Genomic DNA, 23963 nt, shown 5'->3' with positions numbered 1-23963 from the left:
GAGCCACTGCACCTGGACTCTTGTTCTTGTGCAGGTTTTTTTCAAACTGTCACAAATCGCCAATAAATCTTCCAATATGTTTTACAAAGAAATTTCATGTATAAGTGGACACATTTCAAACCTGAGTTTTTCAAGAGTCAACATATACTAATTTTCTGAGAAAAACTCACAGGAGGGAATTTCTTAAATTGTGGAATAATTCTTTTTTCACTTTTTGAATGTCAAATACATCGTAGCTACACTTTTACAAAATATTTGTACATTTTCTTTTTTTTTTTTTTTTTTGTGGTTTTTGGCCGGGGCTGGGTTTGAACCCACCACCTCCGGCATATGGGACCAGCACCCTACTCACTGAGCCACAGGCACCGCCCAATATTTGTACATTTTCAAGTACATAATTTTTTTTTTTTTTCCCAGACAGAGGAAGTAGAGTGCTCACAGCAACCTCAAACTCTTAGGCTCAAGCGATTCTCTTTCCTCAGCCTCTCAAGGAGCTGGGACTACAGGCACTCACCACAATGCCTGGCTATTTTTAAAGATGGGGTCTCACTCTAGCTTGGGCTGGTCTTGAACTCCTGAGCTCATGCAATACTCCCAGAGTGCTGAGATTACAGATGTGAGCCACCATGCCTGGCCCTACGTAATTTTCTTGAGTGTGGTTTTATTTAACTACAGCTAAATTCTGCCTTCCAACATGAAAAGGTTCTCCATGGCTCGGCACCCATAGCTCAGTGGTCAGAGCGCCGGCCACATACAACCGGGCTGGCAGGTTTGAACTGGGCCCTGGCCTGCTAAACAACAACTGCAACAAAACAGCTGGGTGTTGTGGCAGGTGCCTGTAGTCCCAGCTTCTTGGGAGGCTAAGGCAAGAGATGCACTTAAGCCCCAGAGTTTGAGGTTACTGTGAGCTGTGATGTGATGGCCCTCTACCAAGAACAACATAGTGAGACTGTCTCAAGAAAAAAAAAAAAAAAAAAGATTCTCCACCTCTAGGACAGAACATCAAACCAATGAGGTTAACAGTTATGATCTCAACATATGATAAATACAATACTACATAAGTTGGTTTGCCAGATGAAATATTTTAAAACATAGGGATATAGTTGTTCATTTACTAGTTTCATATTAGTATTGAGTACATTGAATGCTTTTCCATTCTTGTGATACTTAGGAGGATGTTCTCCAAATCCTTCTAGGTAAATAAAAAACATGCAAAGTCTCCATCTTTCTTTATGGCTCAATAGTATTCCATGGTATACATATGCCAGAGTCCATTAATCCATTCATGGATTGAGGAGTACTTGGGTTGTTTCAACATCTTTGTGATTTTGAATTGAGCTGCTATACATATTGGACTGCAAATGTCCTTATGGTAAAATGATTTCTTCTGGGTAAATACCTAGTAATAGGATTGTAGGATCAAATGAAGGTTTATTTTGTGCTCTTTGAGGATTCTCCATACTTCTTTCCATAGAGGCTGTATTAGTTTACAATCGGCAGTGTAATAGTGTTCCCTTTCCACATTCATGGCAGCCATCTGCAGCTTTTGCACTTTGTGATGTGGGCTATTCTTGCTGGGGTTAGGTGATATATCAAAGTGGTTTTGATTTGCATTTCTCTGATTAGGGACAAAGAGCATTTTTTCATATTTGTTAGCCATTCATCTGTCTTCTTGGGAGGTTCTGTTCATGTCTCTTGCCCAGTGATAAATAGGGTTGTTTGCTCTTTTCTCATTTATTAGAGTTCTCTGTATATTCTAGTTATCAGTCCTTTGTCAGATTCATAACATGTGAATATCTCCTCCTATTCTGAAGGTTGTCTGTTTGCTTTAGCTGTGTAGAAGCTTTTTAGCTTGATCATATCCCACTTGTTTTTAGTGTTGCTGTAATTGCCAATGGGGTCTTCTTCATAAAATCTTTTTCCAGGCCAATATCATCAGAGTTTTTCCCACTCTTTCTTCTAGAGTCACACAGGTTGTGCTTCATTCTGCCAGCACCTGAATTGTGACATGTGAACGTTGTCTACTAGGGAAGCTTTTTAGGGATGCAGTACCCAGGATTTTTACTGGGGGATGTCATACACCTATCTTCCAGCATGTACCCAAATCCTGGACTCCCAGAAGGAAAGCAGGTACTCAGCATAAACCACATTGTACTACCCTGTTTCCTGTCTTATTTTCAGGTGTGCTCCCAAAGATGTGCTAGGTCTTATTTTCAGGGGACGTCTTAACTTTCCTGTACGTAGGTCTTATTTTCGGGGAAACGGGGTAATAGCTTGGTCACAATGAACCACTCTTATTAGCGAATGAAGGAAACCCTTCATTTACCCTTTTAGGATAAAAGGGTAAGTTTGGCCCCATATGCCTCTCTCCTCCTCACTGGCAATGTTATGCCTCTGCCATAGTACGACCCTCTCCAGATGCTGGTGCCAGGCATGCTCTTGAACTTCCTAGACTCTAGAACCATAAACCAGACAAACTTTTGTTCTTTATAAATTATCCAGCCTGTGGCATTTTGTTACAGTAGCAAAAAGATGGACTAAATGCATCCTCATATCTAAGTTTCCAGATGTACCAGCCAACAACCAATACTTTAAGCAGATCTTTCCAAGGATGTGAAACCTGCTCTGTTATTGCTTTCTGCTCACTGACAATTAAATAGGAACAATCATCACAGAAATTTTCAGATTCAAGAAGACTCTTCTAATTCAGAAACATGCTTTTTTTTTCTTTTTGAGACAGAGTCTCACTCTCTCACCCTGGTAGAGTGCAGTAGCATCATCATAGCTCACAGAAACCTCAAACTCCTGGGTTTGAGCAGTCCTCTTGTCTCAGCCTCCTGAGTAGCTAGGACTACAGGTGCCTGCTACAATGCCTAGCTAGTTTTTCTATTTTTAGTGGAGACGGGTCGCACTCTTGCTTAGGCTAGTCTTGAACCTTTTTTTTTTTTTAAAGTCTCCAACTCCTAAGCTCCCACCCACCTTGGCCTCCAGAGTGCTAGGATTACAGGCATGAGCAACCATGCCCAGCCCAAACATGCCTTTTTTATAAAGGCATAATAGAGAATCTGCTGCCAGAGAAATGGTTCTCTTACGTAAATAAATCATAGTTATATTTGATCTTTAGTAGCTTTACTTAAAAGTGGAATGAAAACATATGAAAGACAAAAATTGGTCTTAATGAACTTGACATCTTGATACTCCAATAAAAAGAGGGTTCTTTTAGTATTGCTAGTAGCAAAGCCTATAAAATATGTCACAACTGATTAGAGTATATATAATTAAGTAAAAATAAAGTTGAAGATCACTTGGCATTAATAGTTTGGGCATGAACTTTAGAAGTAGAAGGTAAAGGAGACATCCTACTATCATGTTTATGAAGAACATTTTCTTCAGCTAATAGTTTGGGGATACACGAGGAAACTTCCTTTTGTTGTTTTCGCCACTTGAGTATATTCTCTGCTAGTTCTTCTGTCTCGGTCACCAAAATATCCATCTTTGCTAAAGCCTGGCTCTGTAAAATATGAAAGAAAAGGAAAACAGGAGAGAAATTATCTGTCATTAATTCACTGCCACTATATTACAAATCACTACAATACCAAAAGTTAACACCTGGGCGGCGCCTGTGGGTCAGCGGGTAGGGCGCCGGTCCCATATGCCGGAGGTGGCGGGTTCAAGCCCAGCCCCGGCCAAAAAAAAAAAAAAGTTAACACCTGATCTTTATCCAGCCCCTTACTGCAAAAGCGCCTTAAAATTGTTTCTCCCACCTTTTTACAGCACATATCTCTTTCTGAGTCTATCTCAACTTTGTCTTCAATTTTCACTTCAATGCAGATGACCCTCAATCTATATTGCTAAACCTAACCTCCTTCCTAAAATTCAGTCCCACATTCAGATCTGTTGGTAATCTCTATCTGGATGTACATCCACTATCTTACATTCAATTTAACTGCACTTCAACACATAACCATCATACATTTGATCCTACTCACTCCAAGTCACTCAGGCTAGAAATTTTCATTACCGTGGATATATCCTTTGTCCAAATAGTACCTAAGTTCTAGAAATTTGTCTTCCAAAATCTAAAAAGAAAAACCTATACAATCTTTTGTATTCCTATGCTTTAAATCTTTTATCAGAATAATTATAATTATTCTCCAAGTTTCTCTGACTTTGGTTTGTCTAGTCCTCTAACCCAGACCTGATCAACCTTTAATGTGCATAGGAATCACCTGAGAAATTTGCTAAAATGTAGACTCTGATTCTGAAGGCCTAGTGTGAATGAAGTCTGCAGATCTGCATTTCTTTCTTTTCTTATTTTTTTTTTTTTTTTTCAGTTTTTGGCCAGGGCTGGGCTTGAACCCACTACCTCCAGCATATGGGGTCAGCGCCCAACCCTTTGAGCCACAGGCGCTGCCCTTTTTTTTTCTTTTTTAAGACAAGAGTCTCACTTAGTCTCCATGGCTTCATAGCTCACAGCAACCTCAAATTCTTGGACTTAAGTGATTCTCTTAAGTAGCGATTCTCCCCAGTAGCTGGGACTACAGGTGCCCGCCACAATGCCCAGCTGTTTTTTTTTTTTTTTTTTTTTAAGAGACAAGGTCTCGCTCTGACTCAGGCTGGTCTTGAACTCTTGGGCTCAGGAAATCCACCTGCCTTGGCTTCCCAGAGTGCTAGGATTACAGGTGTGAACTACCTGGCCCAGCCAGTAGATCTGCATTTCTAACAAGCTTCTAGGTCAGCAGTTCTCAACCTATTCCTTTGTAACAATGAAAATACATCCTGCATATCAGATATTTACATTATGATTCATAACAGTAGCAAAATTAGTTATGAAGTAGCAATGAAAATAATTTTTTGGTCGGGGGGGTGGGGGGAGGGTCACCACAACACGAGGAACTGTATTTAAGAGTCACAGCATTAGGAAGGTTGAGAACCACTGTTCTAGGTTATTCTGATGCTTTCTGCCCATATTTAGAGTGGCAAGACTCAGTCTACTCTGTCCAATATTTTCTCCATGATTAAGGTACAGTTCTGATCAAGTCATTCCTCTGTGCCCTTCACTACAAAACAGAACCATTCAATGGCTCTCCAGTATCAGCCAGAATAAAGTCTAAGTTTTTAGTCTGGTTTTTAAGGCATTCCATAGAAAACTACCTTTCTCTTCTCAATACCTTTAAGCATCAGCCAAAATGGAGTGCCACTATAAGGCCAGAGTTGTTTGGCTTTACCAGCCATGGTGCTGCTGGAAATCGCTATGCTGTAACTGTACACAGCAATGTCATGCCTGTGTAACTGTCGCTTGGCACCTTGCCTCTATTGTTCCCTCTGGGTATAAAGGTATACAGAACTGTCTGCTTGTGCAGACTTTGGGTGTAACTTGCCAGTCACCAAGACCTGGATAAGGGCAGACCTTGTATGTAGCTTGCTATACAAGCTGGTTGAGGGCAGAATTCTCATGTAGCTCACTGACTGCCACAAGCTGAATACAGTGTGTTGTACCAGCTCTCAGTGGCTAAGTTATTCTCCAGTTTATATGAATCAGAACACTTGCATTACAGCCACTTTCCCCTCAAACTACCCATGATGACTTGCTGCTGCAAGTCAAACTATGGTCAAACTATTCCTTCTGACATACCTCCAAATTTCACCCTCTTTTTTTTTTTTGAGACAGAGTCTCCCTTTGTTACTGCCCTAGGAATAGTGCCATGGCATCATAACTCACAGCTACCCCAGACTCCTGGGCTCAATCAATTCTCTTGCCTCAGCCTCCCAAGCAGCTGGGATTACAGGCGCCACAAAAATGCCTGGCTATTTTTAGAGGCAGTGTCTCACTCTGGCTCAGGCTGGTCTCCAAATCCTGAGCTCAGGCAATCTGCCCACCTTAGACTGTACACAGTGTACAGCCTGTACACCACACCCAGCTGCCTTTTTAAAAAATAATTAAAAAAAAAAAGAGTCCTGGACGGCGCCTGTGGCTCAAAGGAGTAGGGCGCTGGAGGTGGTGGGTTCAAACCCAGCCCCGGCCAAAAACTCCAAAAAAAAAAAGAAAGAAAGAAAAACAAAGTCCTGCTGACACCTGGACTAGAATGCTGTGGTTTCAGCATAGTTCATAGCAACCTCATACTCTTGAACTCAATCAATCCTCCCACCTCAGCCTCCCAGACTACTAGGATTATAGGTATGAGCCACCACACCTGAACTATTCTACCCATTCTTTACATTCAGCTCATCAGGCAGCTCCTGTGGCTCAATGGGTAGGACACCGGCCCCATATACCAAGGGTGGTGGGTTCGAACCCAGCCCCGACCAAAACTGCAACAAAAAAAATAGCCAGGCATTGTGGCAGGCACCTATAGTTCCAGCTTCTTAGGAGGCTGAGGCAAGAGAATCACCTGAGCCCAGGAGTTGGAGGTTGCTGTGAGCTGTGATGCCACAGCATTCTACCAAGGGTGATAAGGTAAAACTCTGTCTCTAAAAAAAATAAAGAATAAAAAAATTCAGCTCATCACTAACACCTACATAAAACTTGATTGAAGTTTTCTTACCAGCATCCAACTCCCCAAACCACTAAACTGGAAGTAATCCCTCCCTTCTCCATCTTCAACGGCTAGCATCTCTTTATAATTTTATGCTTCATTTATTACACTAATATAATCCTATAAAGTAGAAAGTATATATTTGATAGCTGTCTCACCAAACCTTGAGAATTTGAGAGCAGGGATTGGTCACATCTATCTTTCACCATATATGTAGCCTAGCCCTTATACAATAAAGATAACGCATATTAATTAAATCTTAGAATACAAGAATTTAAAATGATTTCTAAAGAAAAATGATGTAAAAAAGAAAATGCTTCTTGATTTTAAATCAGCTCATAATATTAGCCATTAAAAAGTTACACCAGGAGAGCACATATGTGAGATTCTAGGATAGGAAAAATAAATATAACTATATTAATACTCACCATTTTCTTTAGATTTGCATCTAAATGAGGTATATTTCTAATTGTTTCCAAATGAGTTTCTAATCTCTCAATGAAAGTCACAGCCAACTCAAGCAAATGTACCATAGATCTAAAAAAGAGAAAAAAGTCAACTTTTTTTTGTTTATTCCCTTTTTTTCCTTTAATCAAAACTTTTAATTTGAGATAAGAGAATCAGAATCAATCTAATGAATCAATCTTCCTGTATTCATGGAAATATCAGTGATAAAAAAGTCCTTCTCTTTAACTTTAAGCAAGTATGAACTTGTCATCCAAACAGAAAAATGGAAAGAAACAATACTAATCATATCTGAAAGCCAACCTCATGTTAGATAAACCTCAGCATTAATGATTCTCTCAGATAAGTACAAGAATTTCCCTAGATAAAACCTCATTCTGGCGCAGTGCCCATACACAGTTATGGAGTGGTTATGGCGCCAGCCACATACATGGAAGATGGCGGGTTCGAACCTGGCCTGGGCCAGGTAACCAACAATGACAACTGCAACAAAAAAATAGCTGGGCGTTGTGGCAGGCACCTGTAGTCCCAGCTACTTGGGAGGCTGAGGCAAGAGAATCGCTTAAGCCCAAGAGTTTGAGGTTGCTGTGAGCTGTGATGCCACAGCACTCTACCAAGGGTGACATAGTGAGATTCTGTCTCAAAAAAAAAATGACAAAAAAACACCTCATTTCATTTCAATTTACTTGTTATCACTAAAAAGTGAAGACAATAAAGTTAACTGTACTTCATTGAAACAGTCTATCCATAAAACTTTGAATTTTTGAGTTTGTAAAATGCTTTAAAAATCATTACTCAGTTCTTCCTTAAGGTAGTATAATATGCACATTAATAGTTATATACTGTACTAGACAGATACCATACTAAATCTAGTAACAAGAATGCAGTTTGTATATCCATCATCTTACCCCAAATAACAAATCTAACATGTAAGAGAAGATAATGATTTGTACAAGGTATATTAGTGAGGCACTGGTACAGAAAGTTAGCCATTAGATGCTTGCTTCTTTATTTTTATTATTAATTATCATTATTAATTTTTAGAGATAGGGTCTTGCTCTGTTGCCCAGGCTTCAGTGCAGTGGAATTATCATACATAGCTTACTGTGGCCTCAAACTCCTCAGCTCAGGCTATCCTCCTGCTCAGGCTCATAAGTAGCCATAACTACAGGTATACCTAGCTAACGTTTAAAGTATTTATTGTAGAGGGGGCAGTGGCTTACTATTGTAAGGCTCAGGCTATCCTCAGGTTCAGGCTATCCTCCTGCTCAGGCTCATAAGTAGCCAGAACTACAGGTATACCTAGCTAACGTTTAAAGTATTTATTGTAGAGGGGGCAGTGGCTTACTACTGTAATCCTAGCACTCTGAGAGGCCAAGATGGGTGAATTGCTTGAGCTCAGGAGTTCAAGACCAAACTAAGCAAGAGCGAGACACCATCTTTACTAAAAAATAGAAAAACACCTAGCCGAGCATAGTGGTGCACACCTGTAGTCTCAGCTACTGGGGAGGCTGATACAAGAGGATTGCTTGAGCAAGCCCAGGAGTTTGAGGTTGCTGTGAGGGATGGCAGCAGTGCACTCTAGCTTGGGGCAACAGAGACTCTGTCTCAAAAAAAAAAAAAAAAAAAATTACTGTAGAGACAAGGTCTTGTTATGTTGCCTGGCCTCAAGCAATCCTCCCACCTTGGCTTCTCAAAGCACTGGGATTACAGCCACTCTACTTGGTCTATTTGTATTATTAATAATAACCTACATTTGTAATTTGATACCTCCAATACTGGGAAACTAAGGCAAAATTTTAAATCATTTGCCCGGCACTTTGGGGCATATCAACATTGCAGATGAGAAAAGAATCCAGTTTTTCTTCCCTTGTACTAGATTGTTTTCATACGTACCAGTTTAACTCCCTGAACGGAATTTTTACATATAGGCAACATCAACTCAACAACAAATTTACTTCTCAGAAAACAGATTGTACATAATAAAAAGGATTTTTTATCCACCTTGCTACACGTTATAGATCTAATTTCTTTCATTAAAGTCATAATTTGGCCAGGCACAGTGGCTTACACCTATAATCCTAGCACTCTGGGGGTCCAAGGCGGGAGGATCCTTTGAGCTTAGCAGTTAGAGATCAGCCTGACCAAGAGCAAGACCCTGTCTCTACTAAAAATAGAAAAATAGCCAGGCACTGTGGTGGGCACCTGTAGTCCCAATTGCTTGAGAAGCACAGATAGGAGGATCACTTGAATTCAGGAGTTTGAGGTTGCAGTGAGCCAGGTTGACGCCGCAGCACTCTACCCTGATCAACAGAGTAAGACTCTGTCTAAAAAAAATGAAAATAGGGCGGTGCCTGTAGCTCAGTGAGCAGGGTGCCGGCCCCATATACCGCGGGTGGCAGGTTTAAACCCGGCCCCAGCCAAACTGCAACAAAAAAAATAGCTGGGCGTTGTGGCAGGCGCCTGTAGTCCCAACTACTTGGGAGGCTGAGGCAAGAGAATCGCCTAAGCCCAAGAGCTGGAGGTGATGCCACATCACTCAACCGAGGGCGACAAAGTAAGACTCTGTCTCTAAAAAGAAAAAAAAAAAGAATTTAAGAAAAGGAAAGTAATAATTTATAATTCCCAAAACACAATAGGCAAAAGGAAGACCTTTCTTTTTCACCATAGCTATAATTCTTTTTTTTTTTTTTTAACTTCAATAGATTAGAAGTACAAGTATTTTTTTTTTTTTTTTGTTACATGGATGACTTGTATAATGGTAAATAAAGTAAGGGCTTTTAGTGTACCTGTCATCAGAATAGTATACATTGTACCCAACATTTTTTTTTTTTTTTTTTTTTGACACAGAGTCTCACTCTACTGCCTTGGGTAGAGTGCAGTGGCATCACAGCAATCTCAAACTGCTGGACTTAAGTGATCCCCTTGTCTCAGCCTCCTATAGGTGTGCACCACTATGCCTGGCTAATTTTTCTATTTTTAGTAGAGACAGGGTCTTGCTCTTAGTCAGGCTGGTGTCAAAACTCCTGAGCTCAAACAATCCTCCCATCTTGGCCTCTCAGAGTTCTAGGATTATACATATGAGCCACTGTGCTTGGCCCCAGTGGGTAATTTTTGATCCCTCAATCACCTCCCATCGTCCTCTTTTCTTAGTTTCCAATGTCCATTATATGTCAATGTCCACTTTATGACAACACAAGCTCCCACTTTTTAGTGAGAACAGGTGGTATTTGTTTTTCCATTCCGGAGATACTTCACTTAGGATAATAGTCTCCAGTTTCATCCAAGTAATAGCCATAATTCTTTAAAAGCAAAAGATTTACTTTCTGATTTAATGTATCAACATTAATAATGTTAACAAATACAATCATTAATATATTGTTTTATGGGGCTGTGCCTGTGGCTCAAAGGAATAGGGCACTGGCTCCATATATCAGAGATGGTAGGTTCAAACCCAGCCCTAGCCAAAAACTGCAAAAAAAAAAAAAATATATATATATATATACACATATAGTTTTATGAATTATGCTACAAAGTCATGATTAGTCTAAACAAAAACTACCCTCTGAAAACATACACAACTGTTAATTTCTACTTATTAGTACAACCTTTGATAAACGGCTTCAATAGGTAAGTTTTCCTGGCACATGGGTTTCAGTAGTCTTTGCCTGAGGGATCTCTTCTCTTTTAACACTGTTTCCAAATGATTATTCATGCTTTGCAGAGTATGACACTTCTGAGCTAAACAAACCAGAAATAGTAATTACATTTAGCAATAGTACAAGTTTTGGAATCAATAATACTATTCTTCTTGGCTTTGGTTTCACATTATCAATGTCAAAAAGTAATCCTGTCACTTCCCTCTTAAATATCTCCCCTTTGCTATCTTTAATACTAATACCAGTTTTATTTTTAACTACTTTCTCTTTTCCTACAGAAAAGCAAATGTAGTACTAAATTCTTTCTCTGTGGTTCTTAATTCTACCTCTTGTTCAGTTTTCATAGCCAGAGCCCTATTCTTCACATAAAAGCTTTTTATTATCCCTGCCTCTAATATTCTACACTGGAACATTAAAGAAGAATCACTTTATAGTTATCTCTTTTTTTGAGACAGGGTCTTGCTCCACTGCCCAGGCTAGAGCATGGTGGTGTTATCATAGTTCACTACCACCTCAAACTCATGGGCTCAAGTGATCGTCCTGCTTCAGCCTCAAAAGTAGCTGGGACTGTAGGTACATGCCACTGTGCCAAGCCAATTCTTATTGTTTTGTTTTGTTTTGTTTTGAAACAAAGTCTCACTTTGTTGTGCTCCATAGAGTGCCATGACATCACATTACACAGCAATCACAAATTCTTGGGCAAATCTTCTTACCTCAGTCTCCCAAGTAGGTGGAACTACAGATACCCACCACAATGCACGGCTAGTCTTTCCATTTTTAGTAGAGTCAGGGTCTCACTCTTGCTCAGGCTGATCTCCAAATCCTGAGTTCAGGCAATCTACCCGCCTTGGCCTTAAGAGTGCTAGGCATTGAATCTAGGTGCCTAGCCCAGCTAATTTTAAAAATATTTTATAGAGACAGAATTTTACTTCTGCCAGGCAGGTCCCAATCTCCTGAGCTCAAGTGATTCCCTAGCCTTGGCCTCACAAAATCCAAGTAATTATAAGTGATTATAAGTGTCAGCCATAATGCCTGGCCCCTTTAGTCTCCTTTAATCTAGAAGGTTCTTCAGCATTTGTCTTTCAAGTTCTCCTGACTTTGAGGAAGCAACTTGGTCATTTTTTTTTTTTGTAGAGACAGAGTCTCACCTTATCGCCCTCGGTAGAGTGCCGTGGCATCACACAGCTCACAGCAACCTCCAAATCCTTGGGCTTAAGCAATTCTCTTGCCTCAGCCTCCCGAGTAGCTGGGACTACAGGCGCCCACCACAACGCCCAGCTATTTTTTTGTTGCAGTTTGGCCAGGGCTGGGTTTGAACCCGCCACCCTCGGCATATGGGGCCAGTGCCCTACCCGCTGAGCCACAGGCGCCGCCCGGTCATTTTTTTTTTGTTATTTGCACTAGTCAAGTCAACAGGACTTCTATTTGAGTATAGAAATTAAAGACTTTGTATGCTTAGAGCCAATACTTGGAAACATTATGATATAACATAATTTTGCTACCTAGTGCTTATTTATAATAATCCAAGAAAAAGTTGAAACTCTAATGATTACCTACTTCACCAAACCACTTACCCAAAAAGAAAGGATGAACAACATCTTCTGTGTCTTTTGCTAGTTTCAGGAGTTCAATTTCCAGGTTTTTCTACACACAAAAACAGAAGTAACATTTAGTTCACAAAGAAAGTATCCTGAAACTAAAGTTTGGTAAAAATGAATAATCTTTAACCCAGGAACCTGCTACCAGGAGTATATTTGTTTGTTGCCCCAAGTGCAGTGGCATCATCATCTCACTGTAACCTCAAACTCCTGGGCTCAAGCAATCCTCTTGCCTCAGCTTCCCAAGCAAGATGTGTGCCACTATAATTTTTCTATTTTTAGTAGGGACAATGTCTCACTCTTGCTCAGGGTGGTCTTAGACTCAAGAGCTCAAGCAATCCTCCTTCCCACCTTGGCTTCACAGAGTTCTGGGTTTACAGGTTTGAGCCACTACATCTGGCCAGGAACTATATTCCTTAAGTGAGACAGTGGCTCAGTTGGTAAGGCGCCGGCCCCATATACCAAGGGTGGCGGGTTCAAACCCGGCCCCGGCTGAACTGCAACCAAAAAATAGCCGGGCGTTGTGGCGGGCGCCTGTAGTCCCAGCTGCTCGGGAGGCTGAGGCAAGAGAATCACTTAAGCCCAGGAGTTGGAGGTTGCTGTGAGCTGTGTGATGCCATGGCACTCTACCAAGGGCCATAAAGTGAGACTCTGTCTCTAAAAAAAAAATAAAATAAAAACAAACAAAATAAAATAAAATAAATTAAAAAAAAAAGAATGATTTGTTTAAGAGCTCAAGGGATATACTGAAACTTTTCATTTTGGTGTTCTTGCCTTACTGCTGCTACTGTTACTACTTCTATTACATTTAGTATTACTATTTACTACAAGTAAACATCTATATGCCAGACACTGTTCAAAGTGCAGGGGAATTCTGTTTGAATCCATAAACAATATTTTTTCTTTATTACAAGTAAAAAGTGAATAGTTCAACATAATTTACCTGGTAGATTTCAGCTTGTGTATCTGTGATCTGCTGTTGTCTGGAGAAGTTCATGAAACATGAAGCTGTTTTCTTAGATATATTTAACATCTCCTATTGGGAAATGAACAGGGGAAGGAGCAGTTTGTCACAAAAAGTTTCTCTGTACACTGGAATAGCATGCCCCTGGGTCTAAAATGAGAATAGATAATATCCAACATTGTCTCTGAACATGACATACAGAGTAAAAACAGTAGCAATGTGTATTTCCTGTTTTTAGAAACTTCACTATCAGGAATCCCTTGCCCAAATAAATAAAAGGTAAGAGAAACAAGACAATCACTTTGTACTATTTCCTAAGGTACTATACATAATGGATTTGCATTGCTAACAGCTTACCAGAGGATTCTAAGGCTCTACCTTTCCAAATGATGAGGCCTAGTTTCTCTGACCTTCCTGGGGCTAAAATTACATTCCCCGTTATGGATCATTTACCTGATTCTTAAATGATCTCAATTGTCTACAAGTCATTCAACTGTCTATGTTGGGGTTTGACACAGTGGCTCATGCCTATAATCCCAGCACTCTAGTAGGCCAAGGCAGATGGATTGAGCTCAGGAATTTGAGACCAGCCTGAGTAAGAGTGAGACCCTTGTCTCTACTAAAATAGAAAAACTGAGGCAAGAGGATCACTTGAACCCAGGAGTTTGAGCTTGCTGTTAGTTAGGATGATGCCATGCCATAGCACTCTACCCAGGGTGACAGAGTGAGAGTGTCTAAAAAAAAAAAAGTCCTGATGACATTGTGTGATGCATGTATAAACCTGCAATCTGTGGCACCCTTTCTTTTTTTTTCTGTCCTTTCTTTTTCATACTGAGTTCTAGCTGAAGGACATTTAAAGGGAGGCAGTATAATGGAGAAGTTAAGAGCAGAGGCTTAGGGCGGCGCCTGTGGCTCAGTCGGTAAGGCGCCGGCCCCATATACCGAGGGTGGTGGGTTCAGACCCGGCCCCGGCCAAACTGCAACCAAAAAATAGCCGGGCGTTGTGGCAGGCGCCTGTAGTCCCAGCTGCTCGGGGGGCTGAGGCAGGAGAATCGCTTAAGCCCGGGAGTTGGAGGTTGCTGTGAGCTGTGTGAGGCCACGGCACTCTACTGAGGGCCATAAAGTGAGACTCTGTCTCTATAAAAAAAAAAAAAAAAAAAAAAGAAAGAGCAGAGGCTCGCAATTGGAGAAAGGGCTGTGGAAGAGGGTAGGACACAGGATGAGAAAATAGCAAATTGTGAAGTTTCCTGTATGTCCAAATCCTTATCTTATTCATTATCAATACAGGGAGTTTTTATCAAGAATCTATGACTCGGCTCAGCGCCCATTTGCTCAGTGAATAGAGTGTCAGCCACATACACCAAAGCTGGCAGGTTGGAGCCCGGGTCAGGCCTGCTAAACAACAACGACAACTGCAACCAAAAAATAGCCAGGTCTTGTGGTGGGCAGGTGTAGTCCAAGCTACTCGGGAGGCTGAGGCAAGAGAATCGCTTAAGCCCAAGAGTTTGAGGTTGCTGTGAGTTGTGATGACAGAGCACTCTACTGAGGGCAACATAGACTCTGTGTCTCAAAAAAAAAAAAGAATCTATGACTCACACAAGGTTCCCAGAAAAACAGAGGGTTGCCAAAGCAGCCCTAGGGGCACAATCTAAAGCAAACACTCCATTATCATATAGACAGTTAACCACTACCTTTCTTTCACCAAATCATTCTCCAATCAATAGATCAAAACAGTACAAAGTTTAAACAAAGTACATTTTCTGGAAAAACTTTATGAAGTCACAACTGTAGGAATCAGTCTTAATTTATAATGCACATGAATGATGTGGACTATGATGTGCAGGGATGGGCTGTTAAAAGGGATTGCATGACAAATAATTTTGAAGCAATTAATGCTAAACCTTTCTAATAGTAAGTTTTCATATGTAAAGTTTGCTCACAGTAAAATCAACCTACAAGTCCATAGTTTTCTCATTGGGACTGGCTGTACAATGAGATTGTCAGAGGATTTTATTTTATTTATTTATTTTGAGACAAAGTCTGACTTTGTCACCCTCGTTAGAGTGCTATGGCGTCATAGCGCACGGCAACCTCCAACTCTTGGATTCAAGTGATTCTCATGCCTCAGCCTCCCAAGTAGCTGGGACTACAGGTGCCCGCCACAAGACCGGCTATTTTTAAAGATGAGGCTCTTGCTCAGGCTGGTCTTCCACCCGTGAACTCAAGCAATTCACCCGCCTCGGCCTCCCTCCCAGAGTGCTAGGATTACAGGCGTGAGCCACCGCCCGGCCTTTGTCAGAGGGTCTTAAGGAGCTAGAGTGGGAGATCTTAACTGTAGTTTAAACAGATCTCAATGCCCTTAACCCCACTTTCCCCGTTCCCTGTCACTTGCATTCTGTTATCCCCTCAGATGTTCAATCCCTCTTCGGTCTCCTTCCCCCGGGCTATGAACACGCTCTTCTTGTCCAAACTAAACCTGCCAGTCCTTGTGTTAATCTCTTTTCTTAAAACTAATTCCTTTCTTCATTCACGTTCCCAAGTCTTTTATGCCTTTTCGCCAATACTTTACACTCAAAACACAAGCTAATCTACACACGACCTACTCGCATCTCCACTTCAAAGGAACCCAGAGCAGAACCGTCACAATGTCGCCTAAAGAGGCTCTATCCGCCTCTATTCCAGTACAGCCCTCAACAAACCCCCTCACTCACACTCCCGCAGCCGGCACGACCACCTCACAGCCATATTCTGTCGCCACCATATGCACCCTTTTGATGACGCCACCGTGGCCCCACCCACCTGAGTGACAGTCCCTGAAGCTACGAAGTGGCTCAGCAGTAGCCCAGCGCTGTTTGGCGCTGATGCCGGGTCCCATGGGTTAGCAGCAGCCATGTCTCGGAAACACCTTCCCGGCTGGCGCCAAAAGTGAGCTGAGCACTGGACGAACGCGCGGCGCGGCTCGATGATGTCACAGGGCGTTCCCGTCCGGGCGGAAGCGCGGGGAGCAGAGCCCAGGCTCGCCCGGGTCCTGGGTATTTCTCTGCTGAACCGTCTGTCAGCTAAGCGGTAGGAGGCGAGTCCCGGTCTCCCTGATCCTCCATAAGCTCCTAAAGGCGCCTGGCCTCGGCATGGCTGCAAAAGCGGCAGGGCTTGGTGGTGGAGCTGTCCATTCTTCTCTTTCTTTCTTTCTTTCTTTCCACTCTTGGACTGGCCCCCAGGATCCAAGGATTGGCGGGAGATGACAGCTGGGACAGAAGACCCAGCGCCGAGGCCGACGGGGCTGCTCTGTACCTGGACTGGGCTGTGACAGCTGCGCTTTCTTCCCGCAGGGACGTGAGTGTTGGCGGTAGGATGGGAAACAGTGCTCTCCGCGCTCATGTGGAAACAGCGCAGAAAACTGGTGTCTTTCAGCTTAAGGACCGAGGGCTGACTGAGGTGAGACTGGGAGGGACCCGACCAGGGAACTTAGAGGGAGAGGGACGGCGGGGACTGCGAAGTTAATCGAAGAGGAGTTCTCCACTCTGTGAACTCCTTTCTCCAGTTCCCCTCGGAGTTGCAGAAGCTGACGAACAATCTAAGGACCATCGACTTGTCCAACAACAAGATCGAGAGCCTACCGCCTTTGGTGATAGGGAAGTTCATTCTCCTGAAGAGCCTCTCTCTGAACAACAACAAACTGAGTATGGCTTTTACCTGGGAAGCTTTTGCTAGAGATCAGCTGTTAGGAAGGGTGGTTTTCTCTTACAAGCTGATTTTTTTGTTGTTACTGATGTTATGAAACCATTCCGAGGGCTCGAGATGCAGAATGTCAGAGTACTTGAAGCTTCCTTTCTACTTCTTACATTAACATGTACAAGCCTCATTGGCTTGATTATTACTGGGTTAATTTGGATTTGAAAGGGAGAAACATCTTTGGGATGTGATGTAAACAGAGCTACCTAACTTGGAAGGGGTAATGGAATAGGAAAGGGAGGATCCTCCAAATCTCACAAAAATGCTTGTCTCATTGTGCCTGGGTCCCTTCACAAAATGAGCCCATTATACACATAAACGCTCTCCTATATTTTGATGGCACCCTCACCTTCTGAAGACATTAATAAAATGCAATATCTAAAAATGGCACATGTGGGAATTCTACCTATATTAAAGAGGCGAAGCAGGCTGCCATGTAGGTTTTATAAACTTCACCAAAGGTGTTTTAGCTCTGTCTAATTAAAGTTTTTAAAATATTTTCTTTGTTAGCTGTTCTGCCTGAGGAGATATGCAGTCTGAAAAAACTAGAGACACTAAGTTTAAACAACAATCACCTGAGAGAGCTGCCATCTACCTTTGGGCAACTCTCTGCCCTCAAGACCCTGAGCCTCTCTGGGAACCGACTGGGAGCCCTACCACCCCAACTTTGTAACCTACGGCACCTGGATGTAGTAGATCTCTCTAAAAACCAGATTAGAAGTATCCCTGATACAGTAGGGGAACTGCAGGCCATCGAACTCAACCTCAATCAGAACCAGGTCTGGAGCTTAAGGTTTTTTTCTACAACATATGTGTGGTTTATGGTCTATTGATCGCTTCTTGTTTTCAAAGTGTCATTATTGAGCCAGGCATCAGAGGCTAGATGAAAGATATATTTTATGTGCTGAACTAATTTCAAAGCCCAAAGTGCCATGGAGTTAGTTGGGACACTGGGTGTATTTATTGCATAGGTGTTTTGGGGAGAGTGGGATAGGAAAACAGGTGAGATCATTTCAACGGTTAAGTCGCTGTCTCGCAAGTATGAAAGAGTTCTTCAGATCCTCCTCAAATATGCCCCAAATCATCAGAGATATAGCATGGAAATGAGGCTTAAACTCAGGTTCTAAGAGCCAGACATCACAGATAATTCAGTTCTCTTTTGTTTGATATTTTTTGGGGAGGTCTGCAGTCTTACTCTGTTGCCCAGGCTTGAGTGCTCTGGCGTCAGCCTAGCTCAAAGCAACCTCAAACTCCTAGGCTCTAGCAATCCTCTTGCCTCTACCTCCTGCATAACTGAGACTACAGGTGCCCACCACATTGCTCAGCTAATTTTTCTATTTAGTAGAGATGGGGTCAGGGTCTCTCAATCAGAATAGTTTTTTTTTGTTGTTGTTGTTTTTTGTAGAGACAGAGTCTCACTGTACCACCCTCGGGTAGAGTGCCGTGGCGTCACACGGCTCACAGCAACCTCTAACTCTTGGGCTTACGCAATTCTCCTGCCTCAGCCTCCCAAGCAGCTGGGACTACAGGCGCCCGCCACAACGCCAGGCTATTTTTTGGTTGCAGTTTGGCCGGGGCTGGGTTTGAACCCGCCACCCTCCGCATATGGGGCCGGTGCCCTACTCACTGAGCCAGAGGCGCTGCCCTCAATCAGAATAGTTTTAAATTCTGGAGCTCAAGTGATCCTCCTACCTTGGCCTCCCTGAGTGGTAGGATTACAAGCCTGAGTCACCATACCAGCCCTATTTTACACTTTTTTAAGTATGTGTCTTGGTTTTGCTGAAAAAACCTTAAGTAATAGGCTTTCTGGAGATTTCCCATTTCATTGTTGCACAACTGTAATTATAATATTTAAAATTTATTTCCATTACTTTGGAAACTTTTGGGTTAATATGTATCTGTCTGGAAAAAGAATCTAAAGATTGTTGCCTAAGCATTAGGCACAAGTGATGAAACATAAAACATTGTGAGATTGGGTGGTCTTTTCTACCCAATCACAAGTTTTCCTTGTGTCTGATCTAGATTTTTGTGTTCCACTCAGTAACCATGAGCCACACATGGTTATGACTGTTCAAGAGTGTAGTGATCTTACATTATGGTGAAATTCAGCCAGTATTTGAGGAGATTAGCTTCATCTTTGTTTTTATTTTATTTTTTCCATCTTTCTCTTCAAGTGGATCTTCTTTTTTTTTCCAGATTAATACGAGGATACAAACGATTAGGTTACATTGTTTGGGTTTATTAAGTAAAGTCCAAGTTGTAGTTGAGCCCTTCACCTAGGAGGTGTGCCACATACACTTACATTGTACCTGTTAGATGAGAGCATACCATTCCCCTTTTCTTCTCCCCTCAGAGTGGATATTTTATGTTTTTGAGCTTTTTGGAAAAAAATTATGAAATCAATTAAGCAACAGGTGTCAGTTGAGGACTTACTCCACATTGAACTCTGCTGATGCCTTAGTCCAGGGGTCCTCAAACTATGGCCCGCGGGCCACATGAGGCAGTGTGATTGTATTTGTTCCCGTTTTGTTTTTTTACTTCAAAATAAGATATGTGCAGTGTGCATAGGAATTTGTTCATAGTTCTTTTTTTAAACTATAGTCTGGCCCTCCAACAGTCTGAGGGACAGTGAACTGGCCCCCTGTTTAAAAAGTTTGAGGACCCCTGCCTTAGTCAATGGTTCTCAGGCTATAGTGTGCATCAGAATAACCAGAAGAGCTTGTTTAAAGAGATCACTGGGTCTCCACCCTGTTTCTGATTCAGTAGGTCTGGGATGAGGCCTGAGAATATGCATTTCTGATGAGTTCCCAGGTGATGGTAGGAGATGATGGCAGGCAGAATCAGTACAATTTGGTAACTTATAGCATTTAAAGGGCAAAAGAGGTTAAGTCAAAGACAGTTACTTGAGGACCTAAAAAAGTCGTGGTGCTATGGAGAACTGATTTGCTGAGTTGTTTGTGGTGAATTATGTAAATGGAATGTTTGCTGAAAGGTGGAGACATAGGAGTGCAGAGATGTGTAGATATGAACATGGATACAAAGTATGAGGTCATAACAGAAGTGACAGCTTTAAGAATAGGCCTTCTAGGAGAATCAAACATGAAGTATTAGGGACTGCTGCTTGGAAAATGTCCATAGGAACAAGGGAAGCCAAAAATCAGGAATAATTTAAAAGACAGGAAGAAAAACCAAGTACAGGCTCGGCGCCTGTAGCTCAGCAGCTAGGGTGCCATATACATCCACCGAAGCTGGTGGGTTTGAATCCAGCCTGGGCCTGCCAAACAACAATGACAACTACAACCAAAAAAAAAATAGCCAGGTGTTGTGGCAGCGCCTGTAGTCCCAGCTACTTGGGAGCCTGAGGCAAGAGAATCGCTTAAGCCCAAGAGTTTGAGGTTGTGAGCTGTGACGCCACAGCACTCTACCCAGGGCGACAACTTGAGACTCTGTCTCAAAAAATAAAGAAAAGAAAAACCAAGTACATATGCACAAGAAGATTTTTTAAGGAAGAGATGCAGTTAAAATGCAACAGGGAATAAGGACAATGGATCCTTGAATTTGGGAGGAGTCAGTATTTATGTACACATAAAAGATTGACAGTAAATGTACCAAAATGATTACAGGTAACCTTTTTTTTGTTAAATTTGTGTGATTCTCAAATTTTATATAATGAACATATAGTGCTTTTATTATCAGAAAAATTTGTTTCCCAAAAGCCACTAGTGACTTTCATAAAAGCATTTTTTTTTAAAGGTGGAGGAGTAACAGAAGCTAGATAACAGAGGCTTCTGGAGTGAGTAGGTAGTGAGAAAATGGAGGCGGTAAAAGAAAGGAAAACTAGGACAAATAGACAAGTGAAGATTTTTAGTTGTAATGTAGTTTAAAGTAACTATTATAGTGCTTATGCTTTTTCTTATTATTCTGTTGTTCAATAGATATCTCAGATCTCAGTAAAGATATCTTGCTGTCCTCGCCTTAAAGTTCTTCGCCTAGAAGAGAACTGTCTTGAGCTTAGCATGCTTCCACAGAGCATCCTCAGTGATTCCCAGATCTGCCTACTTGCTGTGGAAGGCAATCTTTTTGAAATAAAGAAACTTCGAGAACTGGAAGGCTATGATAAGGTATGCATTAGTGTTATTGTGCATTTCTAGTCACTACCCCAGAGCAGACAACAGTGAAGTAACCACGTGAATGTGTACAGCTAATGTCAACAGGATTTCTTCTTCCCCATTTTGGAAGTGGGTTCTAAGAACTAGCCCAATGGTATTGTGCCAAGATGACTTTTTCTCTATAGACATCTTATAAGGCATCTTTGACTTTTGATGTGTCCTACTAAAATACAAAAATTTTTTAAAACTGTGTAATTTATTTTTTTTTTTCTTAAATCATAGCTGTGTACATTGATATGATCATGGGGCATCATTCACTAGCTTTACAGACTGTTTACCAAGTTTCACATATACCCTTGTAAGATGCACCGCTGGTGTAATAAAACTGTGTACTTTAATTTTTTTTTTTTTTAAAAACTGTGTACTTTAAATTTGCATTTTAGAACAGGTACTTTTTTGTTTTAGGAAATGAAAGACCATATCCAATAAAAGCCAAAATGGAAAAAATTATATATATAAAAGCCTAAATAACACATAGCTTGGCTTTTATTTATTTGTTCATACCCAAATACGACATATGTATTCTTTCATGTTTTCTAGTACATGGAAAGGTTCACGGCCACAAAGAAGAAGTTTGCCTGATGTTCTCCAGGACCATGGAACATTATAGGATCCTGACTTGGCACCTCTGCTGGAATTTGGCGGAATCAAAGGCTCCTGTTGCTTTCAAGGTTATCTGCAGTTAGGAGATGACACTCCAGGAGATTGTATTTCACCTGATGAACTTTCTTTTCAGGGCCCTACTCAGATAAGGAATCAAGAAATGGGAAGATTCCTCTGTTTTGAGTCATAGATAGGGCAGTAGACAAGGTTCTTCAAAACCATCATTAGTTTGGCTTTAAGAAAACAGTAGCTAGTTGCTATTTATACAGTGAGGGGTGCTGCTTGGTAACAGAATAGCTTCACACCACAGCTTGAGATTTTGTTTAGTTTCAATGTGTGAGCTTTCATAAAGTCAGTAGCCATTCCATCTCTGTGTTAACATTTCATATTTTTGTGGAATTCAAATAATTTGTGAGAGGCTGCTATCTAAGAGGCTTAATTTAAAGGTTTATGATTTTATTCCATTTCATCAGTTCAATTGCACTGTTTATACTTGGAATTTAGGACATACATACATATGTGACTGTTTGTCTTGATTAAAAGTGTGTTTTGTCAGAAAAGCACCAACACAACACTAAGATGTTCCCCAAGGCTGCAGTAGCGAATTCTTAACTATTGCATGTGCCTTACTGGTAGAGGGCTCTGAAGAATAAAAACTGTATATGCAACACTTGTAAGACAAAAGGGATTTTAATAATCAAGATTTTCTGAAGCTTTATTAGAAGTAATGTCTTATTTCTGGTAATCTTTCCCCCTTTTTGTATGTATACTACTAATCAAATTATCAAGAAACCATTGCTACAATATTTTAAAACAACCTATATTTATCAAGTTTATTCTCTGAATGAATATATAAATATATAAAAATAAAGAATTTTTAATGAACTTTGACTGAAAGCAAGATTAATCCCTTAAAGGAAGAAGATAGGAGAACTTTAAACTGTAAATGGCAATGGCCTTTTGTTCTCTGAAAGTAAACTGATTAGGAAGAAATGTATCATGCTTTTTATTCAGGTTGCATAAGGAGTGAAATGCCTTCATGTGACTATGTGGTACTCGAACCATACTTATTAAGAGAATCTGAAGGTACAAAGGTAGAGGATTTCAGCTTGTCACTGATAAGAACATTTAGAAATTTTGGCTTGGTGCCCATACTTCAGTGAGTAGGGTGCGAGCCACATACAACAAGGCCTGGCAGGTTTGAACCTGGCCTGGGCCAGCTGAACAACAATGACAACTGCAACCAAAACATAGCTAGGTGTTGTGGTGGGTACCCGTAGTCCCAGCTGCTTGGGAGGCTGAGGCAAGAGAATTGCTTAAGCCCAAGAGTCTGAGGTTGCTTTGAGCTGTGATGCCACAGCACTCTACTGATGGTGACAAAATGAAACTGTCTCAAAAAAAAAAACAAAACATTTTTGGTCATTTTCTGAAGTTTTTAGCTATTATTAAACATATTATCAATAGTTCTCAATAGGAGTTAAACCTGGCTTATCATTAAGCCAAGAGATCACAAGAGGCCAGCCTCAGTGACTCACACCTATAATCATAGCACTTTGGTTGGCTGAGGTGGGAGTATCACTTGAAGCTAGGAGTGAGAGACCAGCCTGGGCAATAGCAAGACCCTGTCTCTACAAAAAATTTTAAAAACTAGCCAGGCATGGTAGTGTGCACCTGTAGTCCCAGCTGGGAAGCTAAGGTAGGAGGCTAAGTTGCAGTGAGCTATGATGATGCCACTGCTCTGCCTTCTAGCCAGGCAATAGAGGGAGACTCTGTCTGGAAAAAAAAAAAAAAAAGAAAAAAAAAGAAAGGAGGAGGAAGACATAAGAGCCTACTATTTATATGAGGAGGTCCCTCTGACCTTCAATCTGGTCTAGGTATTCTGTTCCGTATAGGTTATTCTTTTTCTCAGTTTTGGGAGAGGTCATACCAGTTTATCACAATCAACTGAATTTTGTTTTTTCTGAATTTTAATGTTTATTCATTTTATTGATCCATTGAATAATAGCATTTCTCTTAAAATTTTATCAACGTTTCTCATCTAATAAATCAAAACTTATAAATTTAACAATTTAAATGTTCCCATTTAATTATTAATTGTAGCTTAATCCCTACCCCTGTAAGAATCAATGACTACCATCCTTTATAATTTAGTCCCAGACTTATTTCCAAATACTCTTCCTTTTGTCTACTCACTCATACCAGATTATTCTACTCCTTAAACCCACAGTACAGGGCGG

At 41.1% G+C, this 23963-nt stretch overlaps 2 protein-coding genes across 4 annotated transcripts; one reads left to right on the top strand and one right to left on the bottom strand.

The window, feature by feature from the left end:
- Positions 1-399: 399 nt before the first annotated feature.
- HAUS2 (HAUS augmin like complex subunit 2) lies at positions 400-16175 on the bottom strand. Of its 3 annotated transcripts, none has more exons than XM_053593641.1 (6): positions 15934-15994; positions 13202-13294; positions 12235-12304; positions 10610-10742; positions 6965-7073; positions 403-3511 (listed from the first exon to the last, which is right to left on the bottom strand). In XM_053593641.1, exons 2-6 carry the CDS (start codon positions 13289-13291, stop codon positions 3302-3304), a joined length of 612 nt encoding a protein of 203 aa, XP_053449616.1. In that variant the 5' UTR covers positions 13292-13294; positions 15934-15994; the 3' UTR covers positions 403-3301. The 3 variants fall into 3 exon arrangements, with proteins under 3 accessions (XP_053449617.1, XP_053449616.1, XP_053449615.1); XM_053593640.1 differs by lacking the exon at positions 15934-15994 and adding an exon at positions 16022-16175 and having other exon boundaries at positions 404-3511; XM_053593642.1 differs by lacking the exon at positions 10610-10742 and having other exon boundaries at positions 400-3511.
- LRRC57 (leucine rich repeat containing 57) lies at positions 16135-22611 on the top strand. The gene is made up of 6 exons (XM_053593639.1): positions 16135-16288; positions 16552-16657; positions 16764-16902; positions 17465-17733; positions 20890-21075; positions 21664-22611. The coding sequence occupies exons 1-6, from the start codon at positions 16185-16187 to the stop codon at positions 21703-21705; spliced, it is 846 nt and encodes a 281-aa protein (XP_053449614.1). The 5' UTR covers positions 16135-16184; the 3' UTR covers positions 21706-22611.
- The last annotated feature ends 1352 nt before the right edge of the window (positions 22612-23963 follow it).

This window comes from Nycticebus coucang, chromosome 6, assembly GCF_027406575.1.
Source record: "Nycticebus coucang isolate mNycCou1 chromosome 6, mNycCou1.pri, whole genome shotgun sequence".
In the NCBI taxonomy this organism is placed as follows: Eukaryota; Metazoa; Chordata; class Mammalia; order Primates; family Lorisidae; genus Nycticebus; species Nycticebus coucang.
The sequence above is the reverse complement of the archived record's forward strand: the minus strand, read 5'-3'. Positions and strand labels throughout refer to the sequence as shown.